The sequence below is a fragment of the Triticum urartu genome, chromosome 3A (assembly GCF_056163025.1).
Source record: "Triticum urartu cultivar PI428250 chromosome 3A, HENAU_Tu73, whole genome shotgun sequence".
NCBI lineage: Eukaryota > Viridiplantae > Streptophyta > Magnoliopsida > Poales > Poaceae > Triticum > Triticum urartu.
This window is the reverse complement of record NC_141875.1, coordinates 673,932,701-673,944,517: the sequence shown is the minus strand read 5'-3', so window position 1 is coordinate 673,944,517 and position 11,817 is coordinate 673,932,701. Positions and strand designations below refer to the sequence as shown.

Here is an 11,817-nt window from a genome sequence, read left to right as displayed (position 1 = left end):
ACATCAATTAGTAGTACCTAAAAGCAAATATATAAGGGACTAGGTTATTCATACAACTAGGCAGTATCCATTGGAACACTTGTCGCTTACAAAATATGTAAAGCTAACCAACATTGTTCAAAGCCACAAAAGGGCATGCACCTGAAGAGCACGTTTTGGAATGCTGCCACAGAACTAGACCATTAGGCACACGCAAATGCTGCCACGGAACTAGACCATTAGGCACACGCACGCACACCCAACGACTAGTTTTTACAAAGGCATTTGTGCCACCATGTTAAATGCATGAAGCAGCAAGGACTTTCAGCAATCATCCGTCAACCAAATCCACGAAACAGGGAATATAAGGTAAACCACCCATGAAATCTCCAGAATTGCACATAAGTTGCACTTCCCTGCTATCCATATCATATGACAGATTCACCTCCTTCCAGTCAGTAAGGAAAATAAAATTACGATCCGGATGAATTGCAAACATCTCATAGATAAAGGTCTTGTCCTCTTCGTCACAATCCTCTCTCGCATAGTCCCTTCCAAACATTTGGGGAACATGAATAGTATGCTTTAGCGTCCACACTTCACTAGCATAATCCTCAAGTAGCCACACACAGAGTTGGTAATAATAAGGAACCATATACGAAGCATGCAATTTCCCCTGAGAGTATCCAATTGAGCTATAACCAGACCTGGCTTCTTCCATTCCTTTCGGGAGAGCAATTTCCCCACAACCATCCCCCTTTGAGTCCACTGCAGCTATAATAGGTTCCTCGATCACCAAATGCATAAAATGCATCATGCCATTCACGAAGGCACATTCTGCAGTAAAAGGAGGTACTCTCTGGTATCCCCCCACACACAGTCCATTGTCCGGTTTCCAACGAGTATATCGCCACATCGTGGTGCTACTCTACCAGGGGTGTAAACACCACAAAGCGGAACGGAATGGCTGCATCAAAAAAATCCAGGAAGGGCTATGCCAGTTTGACGTGCGCAGGTTCATCATCCTGTTCATCCTGCCATACTATAGGATGCAGCACGGTCCACTGCCCCATCATAGGATTGCACACGATGTAATCACATTCCTCGTCTTCTTGCGATTCCCAGCACTTGCAAAGGAGAAGGCTGCTGCTGCATTGTTTGAACTTGACCCTAGCGTAGCTCCCGTGAAGGGAAGGGAGCGAAGTGTCGACCAGATGGGCGGGTCCCATGGACAGATTGCTGAAACTGAGACCGCCGTGTGAGTGGCGGGTGTGGAAGAATCCGGAATTCTAGGGTTTGGACTTCACATGCTAGAAAGGGCAATAGAGATGCGGCTGTGTGTGCATGGATCTGGATGGGCTTTACCACTTCTTCGAAAATTTTGACAAAGGTTGTGTATATCGGGAAATAGGGTACTAGAGCGGGGCGGCGACTATGTATATCGGGAAAATACGTTTTTCTAACAAATTACCTTATATGGATGCAGATCATTATCTGTCCAATTTTCTGTAGGGTATATGTAAAATGCATATCCAAATGTCCTCGTATACCTACTTCCATTTTAGAGACACACAAAGGCATCTCTTTCTTCACCGTTTTTCAAACTAATTTTTGTCATATATTTTCAAGATTCAAGAATAAAACAACGATAGATGTAGCGTGCCAAACAATTCACATTAACTCATGCTACATAAATAGCGCATCCTAGAGCGGGCCGACGGGAAGGAAATACCAGCAATGGCACCGCCTTACCACTCAAACCTTAGAAAAACGGTTACTTGGTGCAATAGTTCATCACAAAAAAAGCTCCAACTTCCTCGTATAACGGGGGTTGAAACTCCCCTGGTACTTTCCCAATACCACATGACCCATAATTTCACTCCATTGCCTTCACATCTCATGTCACCCGCTCGTCCCATCTAATCCCCTCTTGTGCCACCAAACCGCTGAGCGTCCCATTCAATAAATCTATAATTATATGATTTTTTTAAGAATGTGTCTTACACTTTTTTAATTACATTATTCTGTGATGCACGATTTTTTTATTACATGAACATTTAAAAAATCATTGAACACTTTTTAACCACATGACCATCTTACAAAAAATGTATTGACTACATTATTACATATGGTTAGGTAAGTAGCGCATGTCAGAATGGCGCTACAACACAACGCATAGCGCTTAGCGTTGGGCGCTACCTGAAGATTTAGTTATGTTAAATACTTTCACGGAGAGTTTACTATTTGAATTTGTGTTCCTTTTTGGTTATATTTTCCATTTTAACCAGCACATCAGTTTATGATGCCCTAGGCAGCAAATGAAATCACCCCATTTTTGGTTTGTCTCTAAACTGTATCCAGTCTTCACCAACAATAATTACAGGGAGCAAAAGGGAAAGTCTTCAAGCTAGTCATACATTACTCTTCCAACGGTCATAGGCAGTGGGCCCACTTTCCGTTTCCATTAGGAAACCCTCAGCAGGTTTCTTCGTTTACAGCCGGTCATGTTCGTGCCTTCCTTCCTTCCTTCGCCTATAAGAATCTGCGTCCGACGATCCGCCATGGGGCAGAGCTCATTTTGTTTCCTTATAGAGAGAGAGAGAGAGAGAGAGAGAGAGAGGACGCCAGGACCATAGTTTTGCCACCATGGCCGCACGCAGCGGAGGTCACGGAGACACACGTCTACGGCTGTGGGAGAGTTCTCCTGCGCGTCTTCCACCACCGCAAGTCGACCCATCTCCCGAGCTCCCTGCACGCTCACGGTGACGTGGTTGTGTCGCATGGGTCAGCCTGGACGGCACGAGCGGGCTTTGCGGCCCACTCATGGCCCGTTTAGGACCAGCCCGTACGGTCCAGGCCCGATAGGAAAATATGCCGGTCCGAGCCCAAAAAAAGAGACCGAAAAAAGTTCGGTCCGGTCCGGTCTTTAACTGGCCGACCAAGCAGACCGATGGCGCAAGGCCCATCAACTGTCCAACAGATCGAGGCCCCGAGCCCCCGAGCCGAGCAAGCCCCCTCCCCTCGTTCCATTCCCCCTCCTCGCTCGATTCCTTCTGGCTCTCCTCACAAACAGAGGCAGCGCCTCCTCCTTTGTTCTATCCCTAACCCTAAACCTAAGGCGATGGCGCCGTGGCCCGCGGCCTCTCCCTTCACCGACGGCACCATCTCGTCTGAGTCCGAGCTGGAGGAGCACGTGTACGTCAGGGAGGCAGCAAGGCCAATACGCCGTCGGTCTGTCCTTCCCTGGTTCCTCACAGAGCGCCACGAAGAGGAAGAGGTAATCGGTCTCTAACCTGTAGCCCTCGCCGAACTGAGATGATTCAGTAGATAGTTATGTTTATTTGCACTAGTACTAGATGATTTTCTATGCTACAAAAAGAAGAAGATGAATTATTTGCACTTGATTGATGTACTGACTGCAGATATTATATGCTGTTTTTTGTAGATAATGATGAAGGAGAAGGGGAATGAGAAGGGAAAGGGTGCTGGTAAGGAGAATGTGAAGGCAAAGGCAAAGGAGAAGAGCGTGAATTACCTAATTAGGCAAGATTCGGCGCTGCCTCCGCCAGTTTCGAGGAAGAAGAGGAAGCCTAAGGTGCAGATTAGGAAGGGGAAAGACTTTCCCAATGCCCCAACGGAAGAGTTGATTTGTAGGTTAAAAAATACCCTCCACCTCCTCTGTGCCTCCCCGACAGCACCGGTGCCGGCGTGCGTGCCGCGGAAGCCGCTGCCTCCGGCTCCGCAACCTGCTCCGATCTGCCTCATGCATCTACTATTGTATGATTGCTTTACTTGAAGCTTGATGTAGCCATATTTCCATATAACCATATAGGTGTTGTTTGCTTATTTTTGTGCTCATGTGTGTTAGGTGGTAGATGACGAGGAGAAGGAGGACGACGAGGAAATGGACATATGGATGAGCACAAGGACATGGACGATGAGGAATATGAGGAGCAAATATGTTTATAGTCCCGCCACAAGCGAGTGCTGATATGTCGGATGATGATACATCAGAAGGGTATAAGGAATCAGGTGATGAACTAAAAGGTGACACTATGTCCGAGGAATCACTTGTGCATGTTGTCTCTAGTGATGAGGAGGCAAGAGAAAGGAAAAAAGAAAAAGAACAAGAGGCCAAGAGCCAATGCTCCAGTTAGGATGTCATCGGATGTTTGGGCCCATTTTCACAAGGTCAAAGTGCCAGGAGCATCCCGGAGAGATGGTGTTGAAGGCCGGTTGTAATTATTGTCCCAAAAAGAGGTATGCGTATACGCAAGGTGGCAGGACCTCAACTATTGGAAGGAATATTTTAAAATGTGAAGGTTTAAGTGACAAGATGGCTAGGAATGCCATCCAAACAACTCTTGAACTCTCCAACAAGTGGTCCAACAATGCACCCCTCTATTGAGTACAACCTAGGAATCGTCAAGGAGCTTATTGCTAAGATGATATGTGTGCATGAGTATTCATTTAGAATGGTTGAACGTGAGTGGTTCAACATTCTAATGAAGTGCATGAATCCAAATTATAAACCCATTGGAAGGGAGGCAATACGAGCCGAGTGCATGAGGGTTTACAAGAACGAAAAAGAGGTGCTTAAATCTCTCCTAAAGGGTGTGAGCTCCATATGTCTAACTACAGATTTGTGCACAAGCAACCATATTTTATCTTACATGTGTGTGGTTGCACACTATATAGATGGGAATTGGAACTTACAAACCCGTGTGCTTGCTTTCATAGAGTTGGATCCTCCTCACTCTCGAAATGTCATTGCGGATGCTCTCTATGCGTGCGTGACAGAATGGAAAATTGAGACCAAAATTATGTCCATCACACTTGACAACGCTTCAAACAATGATGGTGCGATCGATGCTTTGAAGGACAAGTTCTTGTTTCGGAGAGGTATGCTTGTATGCCTTCTGTTTTTACACATATGCTTGATGTTTTTGCTCAAATGCTTGTTGCTATGCTCATATAGAAGCTCTTTGTGCTCATATGTTTGATGTTTGTGCTCATATGCTTGTTGTTTTTGCTCACATGCTTGCTGTTTTTGCTCATATGCTTGTTGCTATGCTCATATAGAAGATCTTTGTGCTCATATGTTTGATGGTTGTGCTCATATGCTTGCTATTTTTGCTCACATGATTGTTGTTTTTGCTCATATAAAATTTGTCTTTTGTAGGTAAGGACTTCGAAGGCCAATATTTTCATATCCGTTGTTGTGCACACATCCTCAACTTGGTCGTGCAAGGTGGGACAGAGATATTAGATAATTTGATAAACAGCTTGAGAAAGATGGTGAAGTACTTCAAGAGGTCACCTTCTCGTCTCCATGCTTTTGTTGCCACTTGCAAAAGCTTGGGTATCAAAGTTCGTAATCATTTACACCTGGATTGTAAAACAAGGTGGAGTTCAACCTATAAGATGATTAGCACTGCCCATGGATATAAGGAAGCCTTGACCTCTCACGCTGGTTCCAATGCCAACTATGCTTGGGCGCCGACAAATGCAGAGTGTGACATGTATGAGCTTATCTCTCCATTACTTGAGAGTTTGGCTGAGGTGACAAAAGCATTTTCAGGAAGTTTATATCCCACTTCGAACATCTTCTACCCATACATTGTTGGCGTCAATCTTGCAATCAAACATGAAATGACTAGTGATAGTGACCACTACAAGGAAATGGGTGAAGCAATGTTGGAGAAGTTTAACAAATATTGGGAAGAAAATCACAATGCCATGGTGATCGCAACCATCTTTGATCCACGGTACATATGCTGCTGTTTTTACTCCAATGATTGATGTTTTTTACTCATATGGTTGCTGTTTTTACTCCAATGGTTGTTGTTTATTACTAATATGCTTGTTGTTTTTACTCGTATGCTTTCTAATTCACTCCAATGCTATCATCTTTGATCCTAGGTACAAGATGAATTACATTGAGTGGGCCTTTGGAGAACTATATGGAGAAGGAAGTATGAGGTTTAGGACTAAGATCAAAATCATGGAGAAAGAGTTGGCGGCCTTGTATGAAAAATGTGTTGCTCAAGATAAGCGAGCTGGAAATGGAGGAAGTTCATCTTCCTCTGCAAACATTCCTAGTATCCCGGTTCAAGCTGGGTACAAGTCCTTCTTATCGTCCCGTTCAACAAGAATATCAAAGAGTGAGTTGAGGAACTACTTAGAGGATGAGGTTGCCCCTCACAACAAGGCTCTTGATCTTCTTGGTTGGTGGAAAGACAATGCTCCTAGGTACCCAATTATGGCCAAGATAGCCAGGAGGTTCCTCACTATCCCGGCTACCTCCGTGTCTTCCGAATCTACCTTCAGCACGACCGGAAGGATTTTAGGTATGTCAACTCGTACTATTGAACTTTGGATATATACTTGTCAACTTCTCATCCTCAAACTAGTTTGTCTACTTGTGTTGTATTATATGACTATAGGATTTCGTTAAAACCGGTTATGGTGGAGGCATTAGTTTGTGGTGCAAGTTATATCAAGGGTGCTCACGTTGACTTGAATCTGGTGGTATGTTTGCCATCTTTTCCTTACCTTTCCTTTCTTTCTTTTTTGGTCTTGTTGTATGTGATGTGAGCATTTGTCTAACTTCGACACTTGTAGCCGAGGGATGAGAATGAAGAGGATGATGTTGAGAACATGAAGTTACCCATTGTGGTGGAGGAGATCAACGATTGGTAACTATTCTTCCTACATGTTTCACTTGTCATACGATACCAAATATTATTTATGTGAATGTTGCTTATCTTACTTGTAGACGTTCATCATGTGGATGTTGATCTTGCTATTTTGGAGATGGATGTCAAAGTGGTATTTCTCATGTGAAGGCTACTTTTGAATTTGTGTTATGTTGGAATTTGTCAAGTCATGAACTATGAAATGTTATTGCAAGTTTCGAGATGAACCTCTCATTTGTGTTATGTTGAACTTGTCAATTGACATAAATTCGAAATTGTCATTGCATGTTTGTAATCGTGTGGTTCAATGATGATAAGACCTTATGTTTGTGGATGTGATTTTTGTGCTATTGTTCTTCTCAGAATCAATTGTTTTGATGTCCAAAGTACAAATAAAATGCTTTCCAAATTTAGTTGTGCCATACTAGTCATTATACAGAAACAGAGCACTCACTAAATTTGGACAACCTAAATTGTGGCCAAAAACCGCAACAGGGCACTCCCAGAAGAAGCTACAGGCTAAATAATGGCCAAAACGTTTAATATAGCACTCCCAGGGACAGCTACAATCTAAATACGACAAAACAGCCTAAACAGAGTCCTAGCCATCGGTCACATTCGGTCCATTCAGGCTGACCGAGCTGTGCTCCTCTTGGTCTGGTCCTGGAAAATAGGCTCGGTGTCCGGTCCGGACCGGACCGGCAACGGCCGGTCCAATGGCTGGCTCGGTTAAAGCCTGGACCGGACCAGACCGAGTCCACCCTGATCCACGCTTCCGGGCGACCTCGGCTGCCGCATCACCGACTCCTTGCTCGACGACAACGACCTCGACTGGTACATGGAGTACCGTGCTGTCTGCACCGGCTGGCGCGCCGCCACCGACGATCCAAGGAGCGATGCCTCCGACCCCCACTTTCGCCCGAGCCGGTGGATCGTCCTCGACGAGGTCCTCCAAAGCCAAGGGAATCTTCTCGTGTTGAACACCGACACTGTCGCTTCCTCGGCAAGATTCTTCCGCAGCTCGGCGATTACCACGTCGTGGCTACCATTCTCGACGACTACTTCGTTCTGGCGGAAAAGACCGCTCCTCACGCCGCTCGCGTCCTCAACCCTCTTACTGGCATCGTGATCCATTTCGCGGCGCCCGTGCCCCCCGCTGTGGGAATCGCTGATGTCCTTATCCCCCATGGCTCTTTGCTTCGGCTCACCGTGTTCTCCGTCTCATCTCGCAAGGCTTACTCGGCGGCTCCTCACATTGAAAGTTTCGTCAGATACAACCATAAGCAGCCAGCAGCTTACGATTTCTTCCGGAAGGCGGTCATGGGTGGTGTTTACGCATGCTTTTCTGAAGCATCCGTAGCTCGTGAGATGATTATTTTCTTAGGCAAATTTCTTCCAGTTAATCTTTCTCCTGTGACCGAGGTTTTCTCCCTTGATCTTCCTGGACATGGGTACGACATGTGGTGTTTCCTAGTGGATTTGCATGAGCATATATGTATCATCATGAAGATCTTGAATCCATAGGGAGTCTTGGCTCTCTTTGCTTTCCAATTTGACACCGAGACAGGTAACCTCTGTCGTCTGAAGACCACAGAAAGATATGCAATCTTCATCGGTGACCACAGGTTCTTCTCCGTCGATGTTGATGAGTTCCCAGGAACTAAGCCGGACTGTGTGTACTACACTCAACATTTGGGTTCATCTACTCATATCTGCAAGTGCAACATCAAGGATAACAAAATAGAGAGGATCTCTGAAACTGCAGATTTTGTGAAGCAGGACAAGAAGTTTGTCCTGGTCGCTGACCGTCCTTACACCATGTTCCACCTTCTCGCCAGCTACACCATCAACAACCCGGATTCTCAACTGGCCTTGCAACAGATTCCATAAGGCGTCGACAGAGCTTCGTTTAATTCCTAAGGACAGTGATTTCATCCGACAAGAAGGCTATGCATTTGCTAAGTAATTCTTCTTGTTTCCCTTCTAGTCTTTTGTTTAGTTATTATGGTTATTATGCCTTGCCTGGTTAAGAGTAAGAAACAAGTAGATTCTATGTTAGATCACCTTTAGTGGAACTGCAGTTTGATGTCTTAATTGGTACTATTTGGTATCAACCTAATGCGGCATCTATTATATATCGTGCTTGATGGATGCTATATTATTTGGATATGTCCACTTGTTGTTCTCTTGTATTACTACTTCCTAGCAAATGCAATGTGGTGCTTAATTTCTAGCAGTAGTAAATGTTTGCCTTTTCAACTTCTGGATTTTGCTCCTGCAATGGAATCATCTTTGCAATGTCATGTCCTGTACAAGAAATGGTGTTAGATTTGCTTACCGACGGTTTGTCGAGCTGCTGTACAATGTGTCATGGGCATACAACATGGTATGTAAGGGCATCTCCAGCCGTTGGCCCCCAGGAGGGGCAAAAAATCGCCCCCTGGGGGCGAGCCGGCGATACAATCGGCGCTGGGGGCGGTTTTGCGCCCAGCCGTCGCCCCCAGCTCGCCCCCAGGCGCCGAAATTGGCCCACTTTGCATCCCAATTTCGGCGAATAAAGGGCCCATATGGGCGAGAATAGGCCCATATACGGCGTGGTTTCGCCGTGTCTCGGCGTTCAATTATCAACACAATTATTTCTTATCACATATTTCATCACAGAAAAATCAAATACTTCAACAAAATAGTACAACAAATAGTTCAATACAAATTGTATAGTTCAACAAATAAAAACTCTTATTTCATCACACGGCGTCCCCCTTGAGCCTCCATAGGTGCTCAATCAGATCTTTCTGCAGTTGATGATGCACCTGTGGGTCTTGGATCTCCTGACGCATACTGAGATAGGCAGTCCAAGTTGCCGGTAGCTGGTGATCAACTTCGGCTAGAGGACCCTGCCTGTAGTATGGTTCAGTGTCAAACACTGGGTCTTCTTGCTCGCTCTCGATGATCATGTTGTGCAAGATGACACAGCAAGTCATGATCTCCCACATTTGCTCTTTCGACCAGGTCTGAGCGGGGTACCGAACAACAGCGAATCGAGATTGGAGCACACCAAATGCCCGCTCGACATCCTTCCGGCAAGCCTCCTGAACTTTCGCAAACCAGGCGTTCTTGCCTCCTGGCACAGGGTTTGAGATCGTCTTCACAAATGTCGACCATCTCAGATAGATGCCATCTGCTAGGTAGTACCCCTTGTTGTATTGGGGCCCATTGATCTCGAAGTTCACCGGAGGAGAATGACCCTCAACGGGCTTGGCAAAAACAGGAGAGCACTGCAGCACGTTGATGTCATTGTGAGTTCCTGGCATACCAAAGAAGGAGTGCCAAATCCAGAGGTCCTGTGTGGCTACCGCCTCAAGCACCACACAGCAACCGCCTTTGGCGCCTTTGTACATCCCCTGCCAACCAAATGGGCAATTCTTCCATTTCCAATGCATGCAGTCGATGCTTCCAAGCATCCCAGGAAATCCTCTTGCTGCATTCAGGGCTAGGATCCGAGCAGTGTCTTCCGCGTTGGGTGTTCTCAAGTATTGTGGCCCAAACACTGCCACCACTGCCCGACAGAACTTGCAGAAACACTCTATGCCGGTGGACTCGGCCATGCGCCCATAGTCGTCGAGTGAATCACTTGGAGCTCCATATGCAAGCATCCTCATTGCTGTCGTGCACTTCTGGATGGAGGTGAATCCAAGATCTCCAGTGCAATCCATCTTGCACTTGAAGTAGTTGTCGAACTCCCGGATGGAATTCACAATCCTGAGGAAGAGCTTTTGGCTCATCCGATAACGGCGCCGAAATGTTCTCTCGCCATGAAGTGGAGCATCGGCGAAGTAGTCAAAGTAGAGCATGCAATAGCCTTGGAGACGATGCCGGTTCTTTGCTTTCATCCGCCCCGGCGCCGAGCCACCTCGCCGCGGCTTTTCATTGCTCGCCAGCAGCTGGGCGAGGGCGGCGAGCACCATGAGATGCTCTTCTTCCTCGACGTCGGCCGCGGCTTCCTCCTGCAGTAGCGCGGCGAGCTCTTCCTCCTCATCCGAGTCCATCGCCGAGGAAGGCAAAACGCCAAACACCATGCGCTCGGTGGGCGTGTACCCGCCGTTAAACCGCGCCTCCGCGGCCGGAAACGGCGGCCGGAAATGCCCAGCTGCTGTGGGAGGGGCTGCCGCGGCGAAGCGCTGCTATTTTCCGGCGGGGAATGGCTATCTAGCGGAGTAGGGCGGCGGCCGTCGCCGGGATATAGCTAGTGGTGGCCGAGGGCGCGGGGGGTGCGAGGCGAGTCGGGGGAAGAAAACCTTGACTTTTCCCCTGTCGGTGTGGGCCAGGCGTGCTTTTCCCTAGCGCCGGAGCCCCCAACTGCTCCCCAGCGCGCCGGGTTCGGCCTGTGACCGCCGGGCGGAAAAAAGGTTCGAACTGGCGATTTTCGGCGTCCTGGGGGCGCGACTGGGCCGTTTTTTCGGCGCCGGCGCCGAAAAAGTGGCCTGGGGGGCCCTGCTGGGGGCGCGGCTGGAGATGCCCTAAGGAATGTTTCATCTATTTTTGTAATGCTCTGATACGTCTATGCTTGAGTCCCTTGAACTAGTTGCATTTTTACGTAGTTTGTTCGTTGCATTTATGGGCATTACCAAAGAAACACAATCTGTAGCATGAATGTTGTTAAAGAACTAAACTAAAGATGTTCCCTGCTTATAAATATTTGTCACGCAGTTGGCCGTTGTTGTTTCTACAAGGGTATTGTAGATTCTATATCTTTTTTGTACTACATTTACAAAGATTTTATCCTATTTATACAATGCGTGTGTCCACCTGATCACCAAACCAGAGAAGTAGACTATCAGGAGCTCAAAATGTCCTTGTACTGCTGCAACAGTAAGCAGAGAACAGATGTTGGAAGTAACATAGGCTAGTGGATGAACTACTGAAACATCAGTTCTAACCATACCTTGTATGATTTCTTATTCATCTAGAACTGCAGCACCGTCGGTTTGTTGACGGAGAACAATGTGTTTAGGCGTTTCTTAATTGTAGCTGCAGTTGATGGGCGGGCCAATCATTAAGTTTGCTTCTATTATAGATTCTATCCTCAGGCAACTGCTGGACACTTGAAGTCTGCATTTTGCCATTGAGATCATCAATGCAT

The 11,817-nt window shown here is 46.6% G+C and overlaps 1 protein-coding gene and 2 pseudogenes across 1 annotated transcript; 2 read left to right on the top strand and 1 right to left on the bottom strand.

Moving 5' to 3' along the window:
• Nucleotides 1-310: 310 nt before the first annotated feature.
• On the bottom strand, nucleotides 311-2,761 carry LOC147981394 (uncharacterized; annotated as a pseudogene).
• Nucleotides 2,762-4,056: 1,295 nt separating this feature from the next.
• On the top strand, nucleotides 4,057-6,681 carry LOC147981393 (zinc finger BED domain-containing protein RICESLEEPER 2-like). The gene is made up of 5 exons (XM_087513954.1): nucleotides 4,057-4,881; nucleotides 5,162-5,747; nucleotides 5,902-6,329; nucleotides 6,416-6,510; nucleotides 6,604-6,681. The coding sequence occupies exons 1-5, from the start codon at nucleotides 4,326-4,328 to the stop codon at nucleotides 6,679-6,681; spliced, it is 1,743 nt and encodes a 580-aa protein (XP_087370080.1). The 5' UTR covers nucleotides 4,057-4,325.
• A 768-nt stretch (nucleotides 6,682-7,449) lies between these two features.
• Nucleotides 7,450-8,956, top strand: LOC125546697 (uncharacterized; annotated as a pseudogene).
• The last annotated feature ends 2,861 nt before the right edge of the window (nucleotides 8,957-11,817 follow it).